Source organism: Phanerochaete carnosa, assembly GCF_000300595.1.
Source record: "Phanerochaete carnosa HHB-10118-sp unplaced genomic scaffold PHACAscaffold_2, whole genome shotgun sequence".
NCBI classification, from domain to species: Eukaryota; Fungi; Basidiomycota; class Agaricomycetes; order Polyporales; family Phanerochaetaceae; genus Phanerochaete; species Phanerochaete carnosa.
Window position 1 is genome coordinate 3,291,154 of NW_006767629.1, and position 17,271 is coordinate 3,308,424.

A 17,271-nucleotide genomic window follows, 5' to 3' on the forward strand; every position below is an offset into this window, starting at 1 on the left:
TATGATTAGATCGGCGAATGGAGCGGCCGCGTCCGGAGGTACATTAGACTGTTTTCCGTCGTGAATCTGAGATGGCTCTCTTCAGCATTCTACTAAGAGAGACGGTATTTTTAGCATGATATATTGTGGCCAAGCAGGCTTACGCAGTACCCAAGTGTTTTTGGCGTGCTTATGGATCCACCGCCGCACCCAAGGCTGTCGCAGCACTCTCTTCTTCGTCGTCAAACCATCGTTCTTCCTCGTCTCGATCAAGATCTGAGTCCCAATTTTCGTCCCAGTCGACCCTGTCGTAGTCCACCACCTGCAGAATAATCGAACATTACTAAACGAGAGCATTTTCCAGATGGATGAATATGCACGCACGTCTAGCAGCCCGTAGATAAACCTCTCTTTCAGACGACGCTTGAAAAGTTCCACCATCTCTTGGGGTGACAACTCTTCTTGTGCAGCAGCAGCAGCAGCGTCTTCGTCGTCCGTGTCTTCTTCTTCCTCTGGAATGGCTTCCTCAGCTTCGCGCTGTTCCCTGCGCAAATCTCGAGCCCTCTCTGCCTCTCGCTCCTCCGTCCAGGTGCCAAGCAGCTCTGCCAGTTTTCCGACTTGCCGTCCTTCCGTTCTTCCGTCCATAAACTCTCTGTCTGCCCACTCCTTCTCATCTTCCACCTCCCTCCTCGCGACGTCTTGCATGTTTCCGACAGGCCCCGGCCAGAGCGACGAAAAGGTCGCTTTCGCCAGCGGCATCTGGAACTCCGGCGGGTCCGAGTCAAAGTAGCGTAGCCGCCGGTTGCGTATCGTGGGCAGTTTTGTCCGCTGTTTAGCGTTTACGTGGGGGGTAAACAGCACAAGAAGGTCTTGTGGTAGGCTACGCATATACTGGGCGAGGAACTGCTCGGGCTGCTTGACAGGGGAAGGCTCGTAGTCCCTGGGGAGGCCTAGATATTTGAGTACGACCAAGATATGTGGCTCAGACTGTGTACTATCCACCGCTTCAGACATTGCGTATCCACGAGAGAAGGCGTGAAATGTCGCGAGTGCAACAGCAGATGCTTTTCAGGTTCAACCCGCCAGTTGCGGATGACCGCATGGTACGGTTATCCGGGCCGCGCCCCGGGACATTGGCTGCGGGCGTTTGTGTGCGCGGTGGTTATGCAGCTTCGACCTCGACCTCGACAATGACTACTATGCCTGCGGACGATTTGCCCACTGTTAGCTCAATGTCAGAGACGAATCTAGGAGATGAACTCGCGACAGACGCTCCACAGGAACTTCTGCTAGTCATCTTCATCCATGGGTGAGTGCTGCGGTTGCAAGGTTTAGGGATCGCGTTCAAGAAGACTAATATTTAAACCACTGTCAAGGTTCAAAGGGACGGACTCAACGTTTGCGCAATTCCCCGAAAGGTTGCAGCATGTGCTATCCGAGACGATACAGAATGCTCACGTCGAGAGTGTCGTCTTTCCGGCGTATGAGGTGCGCTCAGTCCCCTGTCCGCGCTGCGGCTTGACACTGATAGCTGGCTTTCATATGCGAAGACTAAAGGGGAGCTGGTAAGACGCACCGGTAACTACTATGATTGTGAAGCCTGAACCTCACAGAACGCAGCTGTGATCCGATTTTCAGACTGGCTCACCAACCTGACAGTTGAGCGGGAGGTCGCGAACGGGCTTGGTGGCGGCGCAGGCAAAGCAAAGATAGTCCTTTGCGGACACAGGTAAGCACTACTATTATTTGTCCACAGATAATACCCAAGACAGTCCAGTATGGGAGGTCTGCTCGCTGCAGACGCACTCATTGAGTTCGTGCGCACCCGCCCTGACCAGTCTGCCCCACTCTGGCCAAACATCGTCGCATGTCTGGCATTCGACACTCCGGTACGTCCTCGACCAGTCTACCTAGTATTTCAACTATTTCACTTACGTCAGTCCAGTATTTCGGCTTACACCCCGGTGTATTCAAAAATACAGCTAGCCAAGCGGCAGGTTATGTCAAGTCCGCGCACGACCTGTTCTCCGCAACGACGTCTTTCTTTGGCTCCAAGTCAACGTCAGCACCGGGTGTAGTCCCCAAGGCTGCGCTCCTCCCTGCCCCGGCCGGTCCAGCATCGCCCTGGAAGAAGTGGGCGCCCGCAGCATTCGCTGTAGGCGGTGCCCTGCTTGCGGGCACAGCAGCAGGGACAGCATATTACAAGCGAGAGGATATCGGGGTTGGATATACGTGGGCCACGGATCACATGAAGTACGTTGGGACCCTGTGGGACGAAGCTACGCTCAAGAAGCGGGTGGACGACCTCATGCAGATTGAGGAGAATATGGGCGTATTGTTCCGGACGTACGTATTCCGCAGTACACAGTACCGCCGGCGTCAAACATTAATCCTATTGCACAGTTTCTACACCTACCTCCGCCCATCTCCCCCAACCCACCTCACGCCCCGCACCTTCATGATCCTCCCCAAAGCGCCCTCAGAGTGCGTCTCGCATTTCCTGCAGGCCCCGAACAGCATCGCGAGCGACGAGATTGAGGCGCACATGGGCATGTTCGATGCCAAGACGAACGACGGCTACTACGAGCTCGGGCTCATCTCCGCGCAGCTCGTCCGCGACGTGATGCTCGCGAGTCGGAGCGGCGACGTGGACACGATCCGCCGCACGGCGCAGCATCCGAGCGGCGAAGAAGGCGTGACAAAGCTCGGCGAGGACGAGGGTGCGCGGCTTGCGACAGAGGCGGCCGAGGCTGCACAAACGCAGGGTGCCTCGTAAGGCTCCAGGAGTAGTCGAGGCGACTCAGAGCAGACGGACGGTCTCGGCGTATGTATGTATACATTAGATGTACGATGAACTTGCAGCGTCCTGTACAAAGGGTATGTGTATGTACTTTTCTTTTCAGCGAGCGAGGTGCTTGAGGGACAGCCGCATCGCATAGGCGTCTTCGCCGTCCGCATCTAGACAATGGCGACGCGCAGGTCAGGGCAACAGCCACAGTACAGCAGGGCGGGGACGTACAGTACTTTTTCTCGATCTCCTTCACGGTGAAGCCGAGCGTGTCCTTGTACAGCGCCAGTGCCGCGCGGTTGGACTTGCGTACGTGTAGCGAGACGTAGGAGGCACGATACACTGTCGCCATAGCTTCCTCTACTCGAGCGATGCATTTTACAGTCAACACAGGGAGAATGCCAAAGGGCCAGTACGCACGAGATTGCACCATGAGCCTCTTCGCCAAGCCCAGTCGTCGGTAGGATCTCAGCACAGAGATGGATGTAACGTGTCCATGGGGCTCGTCACCGTCAGTAACATCTTCTTCCCTATAAGCAAAACACGCTGTCGGATCCTCCACAGTTCGGCAGATACGCATACACTCACATTTTCGCTAAGATGTATCCTACGATCCTGCCCTTATGATCCTCCGCAACGTACGACAGCTGTGGCCAGCTCAGCGCATGGTAGAGGTCTGCACGTATATGTTGGTAAGGTAGCGAGCTCGTGTGGAGTGGTAAGCCAGGACGGACAGTACTTCATAGTGTAGTTCTCGGGTAGGTTCTGCAGGTTACAGGCTTGCATCCCAGCGAGGTCTTCCACCTGGCGCTGTTCAGCCTCCCTGAGCGCACCGCCTCATATAGATACTTACCCGAGCTGGGCGGACGTTCATGATGAGTTGAGTGCGGACGACGGTGAGCTGGAGAGGCGGGAGACGTGATGCACCGCGAAGCGCGCTTCGCACCGCCGTCCCAGTTTAGCATGTGTACACATTCATCGCGAGACTTATACGATCACATTTGTTTACAATTACATTCGCCAAGACGCACATGAACATACGCTTGCTATGTTTAATGGAACTGTAGTACACTGGTCAATGATATTATAGGAGTTCATGGGTATGTAGACAGTGGAGGAAGAGGAAGCACCGCAAATTAATTATTATTTACACCGAGCCAAACTCAAAACTCGGAACGAAGGATTGCTCCAACCAGATGCATCTACTGCTCACAACAACAAGAAACCAATGTCAGTGTTAGTCTACGGAGTCACGGCGGGGCGGCGGTGCCGACGGGCCCTCATTCAGGCTTACGTTCGACCCGCGTCCAAAGAGGAAGGAACTCGCATAGTGCTCCGCGGCGTTGATCGTGCTACGCAGGCTGCGCTTCACGCTCCTGCCCCTGGCGTCCACCTCGCGGCCGTCGACGTACGCCCGCTGGCCGCCGAGCGCAGACTGGACCGAGTCGTGCAGCTCCCGCGTCGTTGGCGAGGACGGGAGCGGCTGCGCTTCCTCGTGTTGGATCTGCGTCCACGACGAGCTCGACTCTGTGCGTGGCGGCGTGCGCTGGTACGAATTCGACGAGTCGTTCAGCACGGGGTAGCCGTTAGCGCCATTGATGCCGTTGACGCGGTGGTCGTCTTCCACGATGGGCATGTGCGATGAAGAACCGCCGTTTGGTACGCCAGAAAACCGCGTGGCGAGCGATGGCGGGCTCGTGGGGACGACTATCGGCTGTTCGCGACGAGGAGAAAATTGGCCATTGGTCCCGGGAGTAGGACCCATCCCACGTCCATGACCGATCTCCGCAAACACCAGGTCAGGAGTGATCACCCCTACCCTAGTGGAGTTCGCCGCCTCGACGTAGTTTCGAAAGAAGCCTGTACCAGTCGAGTGATTCGTCCCGCCACTCCGATTCGACGCTGCATCGCTCGGCGCTGGGGAAGTTGAGATTTCCACGATGGGTTGATGACCGAATCCGCGCCCGCGACGAGATGGGCCAGGAATGGATGCTGCACCTGTGGGCGAGGCGTGTCCTGAGCTTCCGCGAGAAGTTGGCAAGTTGACGCGCTCTCTTGTGATGTAGAGCTCTCGTGTGGCAAACTGTGGTGTTGCCTGGACATCAATCGGGATGTACTGTTGTACCGGTTCTCGTATTGCGTGATGACCGTTTGTGCCGTTCTGGCGTACCACCGGTGTCACCTCCATGTCTTCATCTTCATCCTGCTCATCGTCTCCATCATCAATGACGTCCATGGCGGTGGCATACGGTACGCGATACGTGTCCTCCGATTCGTATTCGTATTCGGTTCCGCTCTGCTGTGCGTTGTCGTCCGTGATGGCATTGTATAAATCTGACAAATAGTTCCGCAAGTCCGAGACGCCCTTGCCAGAGTATACACAAAACGTCGATCGTTGTGTGGAGTTAAATTCCTGCGAAACCCAGATGTTAGGTCAGCCAGCGTTGGAGTAAAAATTCAAACGTACCGGGGGAGGCTCACGGCAGAACTGCTGCAGCTCGGTGCGTCGAAAGGCTGGTATACCAGTAAGGCTGAGGTGAGTGAGTTTCGGTAGCTTCTGGAGGAGGAAGTGTACAGCCAAGACTGTAATCTGGTCACAGTACGACAGATGTATGCGTTCCAAAGTGGAGTTCCCTTCACCGAGCGCATATATGGCTTGGTCTGTGAGATTGCTTACGCGTACCAGACCAATACGGCGGAGCTTCGGCAGTGCAGATAGCTCAAACACGGACATATCCGTGAGTTGCAAACAGTCTGATTGAAATCAGGTATTAGGATATGCGGATAGGTACCGAATTGACACTTACTAGCGAGGTCGATATATCGAAGCCTGGTACACGAGCGGGCCAGGGTGCGCACCGAGCGGTCGGTAATGTTACTCGCGTGTCCAAGATGCAGGTAGTGCAGGTTTTTGCCCAGAGCGCAAATGCACTCCACCGCATGGTCCGTGATGTGCGAGCACTTCGCCAAAACAAGGTTTCGAATCTTCGGTGCAACGGAGACGATGCCCTCGATTGCTTCGTCGGTAATTGCCGAACAGGCTGTGAGATCAAGGAGGCGTAGGTGGTCGAAGCGGCGTGTGATGCGCAAGGGCGGCAGCCTGTCGCCGAGAAACGTATTGGAGGTGGGGAATGGATTGGGACCATCGATAGAAACATCGCTCTTCGGTGGGGCTGGAAACGCGGCGTCGGTGAGTTCTGAGCAGTGAGACAACCGCATTTCCCGCATGTTGGTTGAGAACGTCCAGAGGTCGCGCACAGACACGTCTGTGATCTGTTTGCAATGTGTAAGATCGATCTCGAGAAGCAGAGGACATGATTTGGCAAGCGCAGACACCGCCTCGTCTGTGATCAGTTCGAGCCCACCAAGCTTGACTCTTCGGAGGAGGGGGCAGTTGGCAGCTAGTGCTTGAATCGCCTTGTCCGTAAGCTTCTTGCACCCACCGAGGTTGATACCCTGTAATCGCTTCGTAGAGGACGCAAGTGCGACGACGGCTCTGTCTGTCGCCTCCGCAACTCCTGTGAGATCCAGCGCGACGAGATTGGGGCAGCATGGCAGTACTCTTGCGAGTGCACCGTCCGAGATGTTGCTGCAATTCAGGAGGGTGAGACGCTCCAGCCTCACGCACTGCGCGAGCCGGGAGAACAGGGAGTCTGTGAGGTCGGCGCCCAAGTAAGAGAAGTTGAGGCGTCGTATGAACCGTGCGTATAGGAACGTCTGATCCTCGCGAGCCAGGATGCGCATCATCTTGACCAGCGTCGACAGCTTGGTAAAATTTGGTCTGTGCCATAACAACTCCACCGAGCACTCGCACCAGCTCCGAGACACCAACGTAGAGTGGTACAGGTCGCGTGGGGAGTGCAGATGCTTGAGAACATGTATGAGAATCTCTGGGGGTAACTTCATAGCATGCGACAACGGAGAAATGAGCGTGTTCAACGAGGATGAACAGTGAGGCAATGAGTGTGTCCGCGACCACTGGGCCGGAGAGGCGGCGACGGGTTCGGCAGAAACAAAAAAGGTTGATTTGTTGAAATCTTCATCGTCGTTGTCGTCGGAAAGGGAGGTGTTGGACTGGGCGGGCGAATGGTGCTTGTAAATCGTATGCCGCGATGAGCTCGGGGGGTGCAAGTTCCTCATCGTCGTCGACAACAATGCGGGCGGCACGTGGGACGAGAGAGGAAGGAAAGAGCAGGTGCTTACGTCAGCACCAGCAGAGCCCTTGAGATGGATAGTCACCCGGAAGCGAGCGCAGAGCTTGCAGAGAACATTTTGGGCATCGTCGTCACAGCCCCATCCTCGCCAGAGCACAAGACCGTGTCGCCCAATGGACCCTCAGTCGAGTACGGCGACTCTTTCGAACTCACCTTTCTCCCGCTAGACTCTCTCTCCGTCCCAGTTATGAGCAAATCCGTCTCCACCCCGCGTCTCACACCATTCGAAGAGGCTATGGCGAACGCCGCGCTGCCCGAGCCAGGTCCCGCATACTTTACTGCTCGGCAGGCCATCTGGAGGGTACCGCGTAGTGTGCAGCCTTCACAGTCAAGGCCGGAGCCAAGACGGTCGAAAGGATTGCAGTCTATTTTACAGGAAGAGGGTCCACTAGACAAGCAGGAATACTGGGAGAGTGGTTTAGACAAGATCTGGAAAGGTCTCATAGGAGGACAGAGGCTCAAGGAGAGACTGCCCCTCCGTGATCTCGTGCGTATCCCTCTGATTGTATGGCGGCGTACTACACCTAACCATGACCTTAGATCAAGATATTACAGGCAGGCTGGATACGTGACGGTACTTGGCCTAAAGACCAGGTTGTTCGCGAGCCAGAAGACGAACTTAAACTAGACTCTACCTCCGCCCTCACGACCGCGGCGACATCACGCGTTGCGACCCCGCCCGTTACTTCTATTGCACCACGAGAAGAGAGTGGTGCAGCATAGCTGCATTGGCCAGCGCCACGGTCGTTTCCCCCTCATTAAATCATCCGGAAACTACAATTTATTATCTGAACATGCACAGTCGGCGGGTGCTTATATCCGCTCGTGAGTGCACCCACAGTCTCGCTTGCATTTCAGATACTTATGGAATCGGGAAGCAGTGGGCGTGCGGTGAAATAGAGCTCCCTTTTGGTGACACACTTGCTTGATCAGACAATGCGCAACGAACTTGTATCATAGACACATACAGGTACGGTAGACACTACTAATTGTGCATACGTTGTGTCCCTCTCTGTGTCCCTCTGTGTCCTACAATCTTTACACTTGGCTCCGCAAAAGCTCACATAACGCCACTCGTAAAGGCTTTGGAAAGACATGCCAACCTACAGTTGGCGCACACAGCACTGCCCTGGGACCGAGCACATCTGGCCTCTCTGTGATTTACAAGCTTGCGCGGGCTGGGTATCGGCGACGCAAACCCGGTCCTTGAACGACGGCAGTTAGCATTTCAATTAGGCGTCAGTGCTTGATAGCGCCACAGCAATATAACGGTCCTACGATGTGGGAAACATCGTACTATATCTCGTAAGTTCTACCAGCTCGCATGCAAAAATTTGCACAACGTCGTGAGCACACCTCGCGAGGCGGTTGCAAGGTAGCTCATCTGCACTGGACGTTCTGGCTCTTTCTGGACGGTGCTTGGCATGAAAGCGCCTACATACCATATCGGGGCGATCGAGTGACCTCAGCCGGGGAGTAGCCGCAGCTCTGACGCCCCCGTACTCTACTCACACCACCTGCTCTTATATTCTTATTTCCTCCTTCACTGGTCCGTACACATTTCCGCTCTGCGATAGAAGACAACGGCGACGACGATGCTCGGCGGATTCATGAGCTACTTTGGCGGGCGTCGCGACCCAAAGATGTCCTCGCGCGATGCGATAGTCACGCTGCGGCAGCAGCTGCAGATGGTCGAGAAGAAGGAGGAGTACCTCCAGAAGAAGATTGAGGAAGAGCTCAACAAGGCGCGGGCCAACGCCGTCTCGAACAAGGCCGGTGCGTAGCGCTTTCTCCGTCGCTCGGCGACGTGTGTCTCTGTGTGCGTGTGTCGGTCGAGCGACGTGCTGAGGCGGGGCTCTTTCTCTCTGCGGCAGCGGCGACGGCGGCGCTGAAGCGCAAGAAGGTGACCGAACAGGAGCTCGAGCGGCTCCAGGGCACGCGGTTCCAGCTCGAGATGCAGGTCAACACGCTCGAGTCCGCGAGCTTCAACTCGGAGACGATGGCCGCGATGAAGAAGGCGACGTCGGCGCTGAAGGACATCCACGGCTCGTTGTGCGTGTGCTTTCCTTTCCGCGCGTGACCCCATCTTTCTCAGACGCAGTGCAGTGACATCAACAAGGTCGACGCTACGATGGCGGATATACAGGAGCAGACGCAGCTCGCGAACGAGGTCTCAGAGGCGATCTCGAGCACAGCGTACACGGGTGTGGAGGTGGACGAGGTGCGCCAGAAATAATTGTGCCCCATCTTGCGCCGCTGATGATATGTCGCAGGACGAGTTGAGGCAAGAACTTGCAGACCTCGAGCAGGAGGAGCTGGATACGCGGCTCGCAGGGGCAGACCATGTCCCAGTACATCATCCAGCAGGCAAGGTCACTGCGAGTATGTCATCTATAACTAATTTCGCACAATGCACCCCTAACAAGCTCTTCAACTACAGAACCGGCGAAGGTTGCGGAGTTGGACGACGAAGAGGCGCAGCTCAAGGAGCTACAAGCTGCGCTCGCGATGTAGCGCTTGTGGCCCTTCCCTGTTTTTCTCCGATCTAGGATCCCCCCGCATACACCGCCTCCCTTCCTTTACACACCCTCGCTTTGTAATGACCTTGCTGCCATTTCGTTCCTGAACCAACCGCCCGAGCCTCCCACTATATTTCCTTTCTGTCACCTGTGTTAATACACAACTCCGGTCCCTTTGTACACTTTACGACATGTTATTGTATATTCTTACCGGTGATCTTTTTCCAATGCAAGGCCCCCAAGATGCATAGAGCTTACACCCGGAAGAGCGCAGGCGTTGAAGCCCGCGAGACAAAATAAGTGGCTCCAGGAACTCTGATATACAACCGAGGATCTGTACAAAGGACAATATGAGGTGAATAATTAGCCCAATCCGCTGCAAGAAAGGAAACGACGACGACAACGAAGACGAGGAGTCTGTGTACGTGCTATGCATGTGTGTGGTACTTGCGGTGTGGTGGAGATGCAAAAGATTTATGTACGGCTGACAGCTAGTAAATTAGAGAAACGACGGAGCCAGTGGGCGACCCAGAGAGCAACACGCGATACAAGAAGGATGATACCGCCCAGTAAGAAAGGAAGAGAAAAAATACGAGTGTTCGTGTGCTGCAGTCAAAGAATAGCGTCTTCCCGGCGGGCCTTGCCGTCGCTGGGGCAAGGTCCAGGGCGGGTGTCATGAGAGGAATCCACGAATGCTGAGCACGCGCCGTACGTCATTCGTGAAGCGGAGCGAGTCGAGCACGGGGAGCAGGTCAAGGAGGGCTTCGTCATGCGGGTCATTAATCCAGCCTTCTATGGGGATGCCGTTCGCTTTTGGGGGCGCAGTCAGCACGGGGTATACGGCTGCCACGAGTACGCGCGAGACACACACCTTCGTTGATGCTGTAACATATCGGCGAGTTGTCTACTAGACAGACGCGGGAGAGATCCTGCTCGATTACCGCCAAGTCCTTGGTATATGAGCCATTCGGTAGCTGCGTGCACGACTGTGTCATAGAGTCAGGCTGCGGTTCCTGGGCATGCAGACAGCCTCGCACACACCTCGCGGAAGAAACGTTGGCCGAGGATACCCCTCCCAGCGTCCAACCAGTCAATGACAGGATCGGCATACTCTTGCATAGATGCCGTAAATATAACGAGTGTGTACCAGGCCGAAACCTGAGAAAAGAGCAACAATATTTACCGTCAGCGCCCTGTCGCCGCTCAAGTGTAACGAACACCGCCACGCACCTTCCTGAGAAAGTAGTCAACAAAGGGCCGCTTGTAGACGTGGTACAATGTACTGCGGCCACCAAGGGTAACCTCGACAGTGTGCCCTGAGCCCTTGTTCCGCTGCCCGATCCCAAAGCTGTTCAAAACGCTCGAACCCATGCCCTGGGAGTACATCGGGCGCGACGTCGAGTGAATGAGCGTCTCATCGAGGTCTAGTACGAGCGTTTTAGGTAGCAGGTGCAACGGCATCTTGCGCCCACCAGGCGTCGGCGTCGGCGTGCGCGAGTGCTCAACTGCGCGTGCGGCAGCAGTCAAGGGTGCAACGGCGGCAGCGGGCGGTAGCGACGAGTCAGGCAGGGGTGATTTAATGTCCGCGAGTGTGTCAAAGGTCGAGCGATGCACGAGCGGAGCCGTGAGCACCGCCGGCAGGATTGGCGGCGGTATTGGCGGCGGCTGCTCGACCTGTATTGTGACGGGCTTCTCGTCCTTGGACTCGTCCTCCGTCTCCTTGTCCTCGTCGTCGCTCACGTCCTCCGCAGCAGCCTCGTGTTCCGCGACGAGGCCGACCCTGCCTCGTATTGACCGCCACACATTGCAGAGATAGTGCCAGAGTGCAAAGAGGACGTGGACAAAGCATATGCGGTGAAACAAGCTCTCGGAACGCAGCTTGGGCCGAAGAGCTTTCTCGGATGAAGACATCGATGGACGGCGGGACGATGGTCTTGGAGTGGCAGCCGCGGGGACAGAGGTACTCTTCGAAATCGATGGAGGGACAGCAGGGGACGAGGGCTCACCAGGCTGGACGTTCGGGGACGAATATGATCGTTTGAGGTTCCATGGAGAGTAAGAAGCACTCTCAACGGCTCCTGCACTCGCGAGGGACTTATTCGACCAGGTCCGGACGCGCTTGAGCGACGCTGCATCCTCGTCTGCTAGCAGAGGAACAGTCTCAAGCGTGGGCGTGGAGGGTGGCGTCCGGGGCGAGGCCAGTACATCGAACTGGCGAGAGAGGTATGCCAGGGAGTTCATGTGCGTTCCTGCGCCCGCTGCTGGCGTGGACGAGCGAGGCCCTGACGGAGGGGGTCGTGGGCGAGGCTTGGTGCGATGGTGGTAGATATGAAAGGGCGAGAGCGTGCTCAGGCGGTTGATGTCAAGGAGCAGCCCATGCAGCAGGGAACGAGAACGGACGGCGTCTAACATCTTCGGTGACTTTGTTCTGACACTCATCTCATATGCCCCAAACAATTCTGGAATATATCTTGTCTCCCGCCCCGCTTCCGCTGGGGTTTCCCGAGTTCGTGCCATTCAGTCATCGCACATGTGGCATCTGTCCGATTGGCTGTGTCGGTCAAGGTCTCATGATGGATTATAGCTGAGGATCCACCCGGAGACGGCCCCGGGACGCCCTTCCAACGTTTGTCTCCTTGAAACCCATGCCATGTTCTCGATGGCGCCGCGGCTGACGGCAACGACGTCCTCACACCGTTACACGTGCTCGTCGCCTTCGCAAATACGCAACCAACGTGCGACACCAGCGAGGGTAATTTCACAAGGGTCAACATCTGCTGGAGATACGATCGAGTTCACCGACTTCGGATCGTCCAGATAACCACAGTCGCCCGCTAGCCTCGTGTCCGAAGACGTCCACAGAACGCGTTGGCAAAGCACTCAAGCACACTCTCTCATATCGAGCAGGTCCCCAGAGTAAGCGTGCCACGTAACTGATTATCGACAGCGCACAGGGTCCCGGTCCACATACTGCACCAACTCCGGTGTCAGCTGGTCTATGCTCGTAACTCCCAAAAGACGCATCCCCGTCGCGATTTCCTCTCGCATGACTGCCAGCAAAAATGCAAGGGCAAGGTTGTGTCAGACTAATGCTGTTCGGGCGCGCGCTGCGGCCGCGACGCGGGTCAGGACCAGGAACGACGGACTCACTTTCTATGACCCGACGGCACCCTTCTTCGCCCCACACCCCGTTGCCCCACAAGAATGGACGGCCGAGCCCGACTCCGCGAGCACCGAGGCACAGCGCCTTCAGTACATCCGTGCCTCTCCGTACACCGCCATCAATGTACACTTCGTGCTTCCGGAGCAAGTCTGGCCTCTTTTGATGGATCTCATACAGGAGCATCATCGGCGACGGCGAACTGCCAACATGTCAACAACTTGCACAAAAGAGGCTAGTGACAACGGACAAGTCTAGTTCCCGACCACCATGGTTCGACAGTATGATGCTTTGCACACCACTCTGGAACGCCTTCTCCGCATCCTCGATACACTGGATGCCCTTGATGATCAGCGGAAGTTGAGTTAGGCTTTGTATCCACGGGATATCTTCCCCTGTACAGGAAAAGCTCTATCAAGCCCAGTTCTGCCGTCCCGCAGACGGACTTACAGCAAACGTCAGGATCTTGGTAGCCCCCAATTGCCTGTGCTGGATCAGCCCACATCCAACTTCAAGCAGTGGTGCACCTACGAGAGCGACGCCTTTACCCTCGACGCCTGTCTTTCCGTGTGCAGGCCCAACCTAGTGGCAACCGGTGGCTATCAGCCAAGACTCGCAACGCGCCAAAACGGGAAGCGCAAACAGTGAAGCCCTTCGCTCTCCGGTCGATCTCCCGATTTCCCGGCACCGGGGCGTCGACGGTGAGTATGATCGCCTTGTAGCCGTCCTTCTCGAGGCCCCGTATCAGCTGCTCCGCGGCCTTGCGATCCCTGTTCATGTATAGCTGCCGCGACGCGACGCATGAGTGTGCCTCTTAAACCCGCGCTGCACTGCTCCGAGGGCCCACCTGGAAAATTAGGTCCTGCTCCGGCCGCTTTACAGACATGATCTCCTCGACCGAGCAGCTCGCGTTGTTCGAGATCTACGTCGCTGTCAGGCGCGCCCTTCTTCAAGAAAGCGGAGAGGGGAGAGGCTTGCCCCTTGCAGGATGCCCTCCGAGCCCGCCGCGCGCACGAGGTTCATCTCGCCGTCGGGATGGCCGAGCCGCGCGAGTGCCGCGGGGGCGACGAAGATCGGGAGCGAGCTCTTCATGCCCCACATGGTCGTCTCCGTCGAGACCTTCGAGATCTTGTTCAGCCTGGGACGGGTGTCACCAAATGAATGCTACCATGGCGTACGGCGCAGATGAACTACTCACACGCGTGGACGGAACCAGAACCGCTTGAAAGCGGCGAAGTTTTCCCAGTACGCTGTTCGCAGAACGTCAGCTCGCGGGTCACAGGTGCGGAACCGCGGCGCGACACCTCACAGTATTCGTCGTCGCCCGTCGAGCGGTAGTAGCCCCACGCCGTCTGCGTGAGCACCTTCTGCGCATACTCCTGCGCGACCCCCATCAGTCCCTCACGCGTGTCGTTTCAAAAAGACGCGCCAAAGAAGCACAACGCACCTCGATGTCGTGCAGGTTGAGCGCCGCGCTTGGCTCAGGGAGCTCCGCGCGGGCGTGCGCGATGCGGAGCTCTTCCTCCGTCGCCTCGAACGCCTCTGCCGGGAGCGTCTCGGGGTCCACGGGCCCGAGATGCGCCTCCGGCGGGAGGTGCGCGAGCACATTCGGCGGGTGGATCGGGACGAACGCCTTCCTGCAGCAAAAGCCCAAAGCCGGGTCAGCACCCCCCCACTCCTGCATCGGAACAACCTGAGGGTCCAGGCAATCAGCACACCGGGGGACGCCCGCAGGGTATGGGACGGCCGGTGCGCCTCGCCCAACACGCACACGCGCGCGAAGGGTCACGCAGAAAAGGCGAAAAGGAGAGGGAGCGCGCGCAAGAGAGACACTTACGTGGCGTCCTGGCCTGCGAGCCTGAGGATGACCTCCGCACCGGCGGGGTGCCACGCCAGCACCGACGTCGCGTCGTACACTTGCCCGTCAATGACGACCCAGCAACTCTCACGCGTGTTGTGCTGCTGCACCTCCGCGTAGGAGATGTACCGCGCCGCCGCGGTGGTGGCGGTGGTGGCGCTGTTGCTGCCCCCGGCCGCCGTGGGTGCGTCGAGCGCGACGGGCCGTGCAGACGCGTAGCTGAGCTGTGACGCGGGGGTTGTGCGTGTCAGGGGAAACGGCGCACAGGGAAGAGGGGGGAGGGGGACGCACGTATCCGGCGACGAGTGCGCCGCCCACGAGGGCCGCGGCGGCGAGCGGGCCTGCCGCAGGCTTGCGCGCCGCCTTTGTGGACGCGGCGCGCGCAGGCACGAACGTCCTGCCACGTATGCCTGCGGCGAGTGTCCTCGCCGTGTGCTTGAACCTCGTTCTCGCGAACATAATGTAGTACTCAGCCTGGGTGTCGAAAGGGTACAATATACCAGAGTGAAATGTCACCAGTCCCAGGTCCTGCTACGTATAAGGATGTCAGTGCACGAAAGAAAGGTGTTCGGTGCTCCTTTAGCTGGGGCCTTACAGAGAAGTAGACGCACTAGTGGTGGTTGTACGTCAACTTGCACAAGGCCTGCGTCGCATGTAATAAACCTTGCCGCCGAAGGCCTCGGACCGGGACCCGCTCGACCGTACGGATTCCGTTTCTGACGCGCACCGAGGCCCTCGCTGGGCCTGGACAACGTCGCGAGGCGCGGATATCATTTCTCACAGTGTGCAGAAGACTATATTCCCGGCTGATTAACTTCGTGTATAAAGTTACATGGCAACCTCCTATCAGGACATAGTAATTTACAGCTCAGTCTATTTGGGATGCGCTAGGATACTACGGGACCAAGAGTGCAAGATAGCATAGCGAAGACAACAACTTTGTGGACGAGGAGAGTTATTACAGAAAAAGTAGACAGCTTACAGAGAGAGAGAAAAACCCTGATGAACCCCAATAGTAGTACGAGGTGCTCCGAAGTGATGTGTTTTTGCACCGCAAGTCCGACGCGTGGTGGCAATGACCGGAACTGAGAACGAAGACGAGGACGTGTAAACGATGGATCTGCGAGAAACTCTTTCCCAATGGCCGATGGGGGGCGGTCATCGGGGATCATTTGAACATGCGAACGAGTCGGACGGAGGCTGTGTTCATATGGTCCTCTGTCGATCGGAAAACGAGAAAGTCAGCTCGCCGGGAACAAAAACGCCGACATTTTCCGGCTCACCTTCACAAGGGCCCACTGAACGAGTAACACTTTGATACGCTCGTGCAGCGACGCCCTGCAGATATGGCAGGACAGGTGATCAGCCAGCGGCCGCAACGCGACCTCGATCGCAGTGGTCGACAGATCTGCGGTGGAGAGAGAGGCTCAGCAAAACAAAACAAAAAAGCGAGGACACAACAGCCTGAATGTTAGCCACGCACCTGCTCGTGCGTCCCACGCGAGGTACGCGGACGCCAGTGCCCACGCCCGCGTCAGCTTCTTCTGCTCGACAAAGTCGCAGTCGAGCGTCGCGGGGTGGCCCTGCGGCGGGGGGAGCAAGAGCCGCTTGAGGGCGTCGACGCGGCCGAGGTGCAGGAAGAAGAGCCGCTTGAGGTAGGACGAGCCCATGCGCTCGACGTACACGTCCTCGAGGTCCGCGAGCGGGAAGCTGAGCATGTACGGCGACACCGCGACGCCGAGGTCCCACAGGTTGTGGTGCCCGGCCATCGCGTAGAACTCGGCGGGCGCGGTGGGCGACTTGCCGAGGATGTGCTGGAAGAGCGGGGTGCTCGGCGAGATGTGCTTCTTGATATCGACGCCGTATTTGGCGAGTGCGTCGACGGCGGCGACTAGCGTTTCGTTTGAGGGCGAGTAGTGCAGACAGGACAGGCCGTAGATCGTGTGTAGGACGACGTTGAGCACGGCAGAGGTTTGAGGAACGGGAACGACTGGCCCAACGTTGCCTTTCCTCCGCGCATCTTCTTCTTCCAAGGCGGGGACAAGAGAATTGAAGCGGTTCGACGACTCACGGAGAAGCACTGCGGAGTGAATATAGAAGAAGACCGTGTCGGACGAGATGAAGACGAAGTCAGGCGCAGAGGTATACAGATTGGCTCCAGGGAAGAAGGTGGTCGACACTGAGACGACATTGGCGTCCTCTGGCTCGTCGATGGGGGAGCCCACGTTGGAGTCCTGCAGGGATGGATTATCAGCACGGGGCGGGTGTAACAATTCGGGAGAAGGCGCATACAGGCGGCGTAGGGATCGAAGACGATGCACGTGCAGAGGGTGGGGGCGGGGCAAGCGTTATCTCTTGTATAGGCTTCGCTGTCTGGGGCGGTGTTGGGAGCTGGCTGGCCAAAGCGGACGCACTTGTGCTGCCCTCGAAGGGCTCTGCCACGAACTGCAACCACTCGGGAGATTCGATGGTGTTCCTGTCAGGGAGGGATTCAGGAGTGTTGATCTGGAAGGAAGGCTGATAAGCCATGGTTCACACAACAAGAGAGCTGGTTGGACGCTGTGAAAGCTTGTCGGTAGGGCGTGAGCTACTCAGGGGCAGTCGGGGGGCATTATACCCAGCGGGATGAGATACTTATATTTTCTGCGACGAGGAAGTCCTGGGGACAGCAGAGCTTCGGACGACAGGCGCACAGGCAGTGGAGTAGCAATAACTTTCCTCTCCTGGCTGCTTCCAGCCCAATTCGATGCCGT

At 57.2% G+C, this 17,271-nt stretch overlaps 9 protein-coding genes across 9 annotated transcripts; 3 read left to right on the top strand and 6 right to left on the bottom strand.

Annotated features, from left to right (window-relative positions):
- Positions 1-124: 124 nt before the first annotated feature.
- Positions 125-1,047, bottom strand: PHACADRAFT_170407 (uncharacterized protein). Its single transcript, XM_007392291.1, has 2 exons — positions 364-1,047; positions 125-301 (listed from the first exon to the last, which is right to left on the bottom strand). Exons 1-2 carry the CDS (start codon positions 991-993, stop codon positions 170-172), a joined length of 762 nt encoding a protein of 253 aa, XP_007392353.1. The 5' UTR covers positions 994-1,047; the 3' UTR covers positions 125-169.
- Positions 1,048-1,152: 105 nt separating this feature from the next.
- PHACADRAFT_206021 (uncharacterized protein) lies at positions 1,153-2,755 on the top strand (the record flags this gene model as incomplete). Its single annotated transcript, XM_007392292.1, has 7 exons — positions 1,153-1,288; positions 1,356-1,467; positions 1,530-1,544; positions 1,593-1,708; positions 1,757-1,868; positions 1,925-2,325; positions 2,383-2,755. The coding sequence occupies exons 1-7, from the start codon at positions 1,170-1,172 to the stop codon at positions 2,753-2,755; spliced, it is 1,248 nt and encodes a 415-aa protein (XP_007392354.1). The 5' UTR covers positions 1,153-1,169.
- A 45-nt stretch (positions 2,756-2,800) lies between these two features.
- On the bottom strand, positions 2,801-3,645 carry PHACADRAFT_250531 (uncharacterized protein). The gene is made up of 6 exons (XM_007392293.1): positions 3,621-3,645; positions 3,502-3,571; positions 3,356-3,443; positions 3,188-3,297; positions 2,999-3,127; positions 2,801-2,937 (listed from the first exon to the last, which is right to left on the bottom strand). The coding sequence occupies exons 1-6, from the start codon at positions 3,639-3,641 to the stop codon at positions 2,879-2,881; spliced, it is 477 nt and encodes a 158-aa protein (XP_007392355.1). The 5' UTR covers positions 3,642-3,645; the 3' UTR covers positions 2,801-2,878.
- Positions 3,646-3,826: 181 nt separating this feature from the next.
- Positions 3,827-6,739, bottom strand: PHACADRAFT_250532 (uncharacterized protein; the record flags this gene model as incomplete). Its single annotated transcript, XM_007392294.1, has 3 exons — positions 5,575-6,739; positions 5,235-5,521; positions 3,827-5,180 (listed from the first exon to the last, which is right to left on the bottom strand). Coding segments are annotated over exons 1-3 (2,557 nt in total), but the record flags the coding sequence as incomplete, so codon positions are not given.
- A 255-nt stretch (positions 6,740-6,994) lies between these two features.
- On the top strand, positions 6,995-8,045 carry PHACADRAFT_181764 (uncharacterized protein; the record flags this gene model as incomplete). The annotated part of the gene is made up of 3 exons (XM_007392295.1): positions 6,995-7,468; positions 7,522-7,806; positions 7,863-8,045. The coding sequence occupies 2 exons, from the start codon at positions 6,995-6,997 to the stop codon at positions 7,702-7,704; spliced, it is 657 nt and encodes a 218-aa protein (XP_007392357.1). The 3' UTR covers positions 7,705-7,806; positions 7,863-8,045.
- A 431-nt stretch (positions 8,046-8,476) lies between these two features.
- Positions 8,477-9,753, top strand: PHACADRAFT_250534 (uncharacterized protein). The gene is made up of 5 exons (XM_007392296.1): positions 8,477-8,757; positions 8,856-9,033; positions 9,088-9,202; positions 9,255-9,363; positions 9,422-9,753. The coding sequence occupies exons 1-5, from the start codon at positions 8,577-8,579 to the stop codon at positions 9,493-9,495; spliced, it is 657 nt and encodes a 218-aa protein (XP_007392358.1). The 5' UTR covers positions 8,477-8,576; the 3' UTR covers positions 9,496-9,753.
- A 56-nt stretch (positions 9,754-9,809) lies between these two features.
- On the bottom strand, positions 9,810-11,748 carry PHACADRAFT_250535 (uncharacterized protein). Its single transcript, XM_007392297.1, has 4 exons — positions 10,731-11,748; positions 10,542-10,658; positions 10,372-10,486; positions 9,810-10,310 (listed from the first exon to the last, which is right to left on the bottom strand). The coding sequence occupies exons 1-4, from the start codon at positions 11,739-11,741 to the stop codon at positions 10,174-10,176; spliced, it is 1,380 nt and encodes a 459-aa protein (XP_007392359.1). The 5' UTR covers positions 11,742-11,748; the 3' UTR covers positions 9,810-10,173.
- Positions 11,749-12,050: 302 nt separating this feature from the next.
- PHACADRAFT_138050 (uncharacterized protein) lies at positions 12,051-15,122 on the bottom strand. The gene is made up of 13 exons (XM_007392298.1): positions 14,810-15,122; positions 14,498-14,742; positions 14,108-14,297; positions 13,970-14,039; positions 13,859-13,910; positions 13,639-13,798; positions 13,508-13,582; positions 13,304-13,444; positions 13,192-13,242; positions 13,111-13,144; positions 12,911-13,055; positions 12,651-12,862; positions 12,051-12,550 (listed from the first exon to the last, which is right to left on the bottom strand). Exons 1-13 carry the CDS (start codon positions 14,975-14,977, stop codon positions 12,438-12,440), a joined length of 1,656 nt encoding a protein of 551 aa, XP_007392360.1. The 5' UTR covers positions 14,978-15,122; the 3' UTR covers positions 12,051-12,437.
- Positions 15,123-15,322: 200 nt separating this feature from the next.
- On the bottom strand, positions 15,323-17,090 carry PHACADRAFT_250538 (uncharacterized protein). Its single transcript, XM_007392299.1, has 4 exons — positions 16,811-17,090; positions 16,002-16,752; positions 15,802-15,926; positions 15,323-15,736 (listed from the first exon to the last, which is right to left on the bottom strand). The coding sequence occupies exons 1-4, from the start codon at positions 17,045-17,047 to the stop codon at positions 15,725-15,727; spliced, it is 1,125 nt and encodes a 374-aa protein (XP_007392361.1). The 5' UTR covers positions 17,048-17,090; the 3' UTR covers positions 15,323-15,724.
- Between the last annotated feature and the right edge of the window lie 181 nt (positions 17,091-17,271).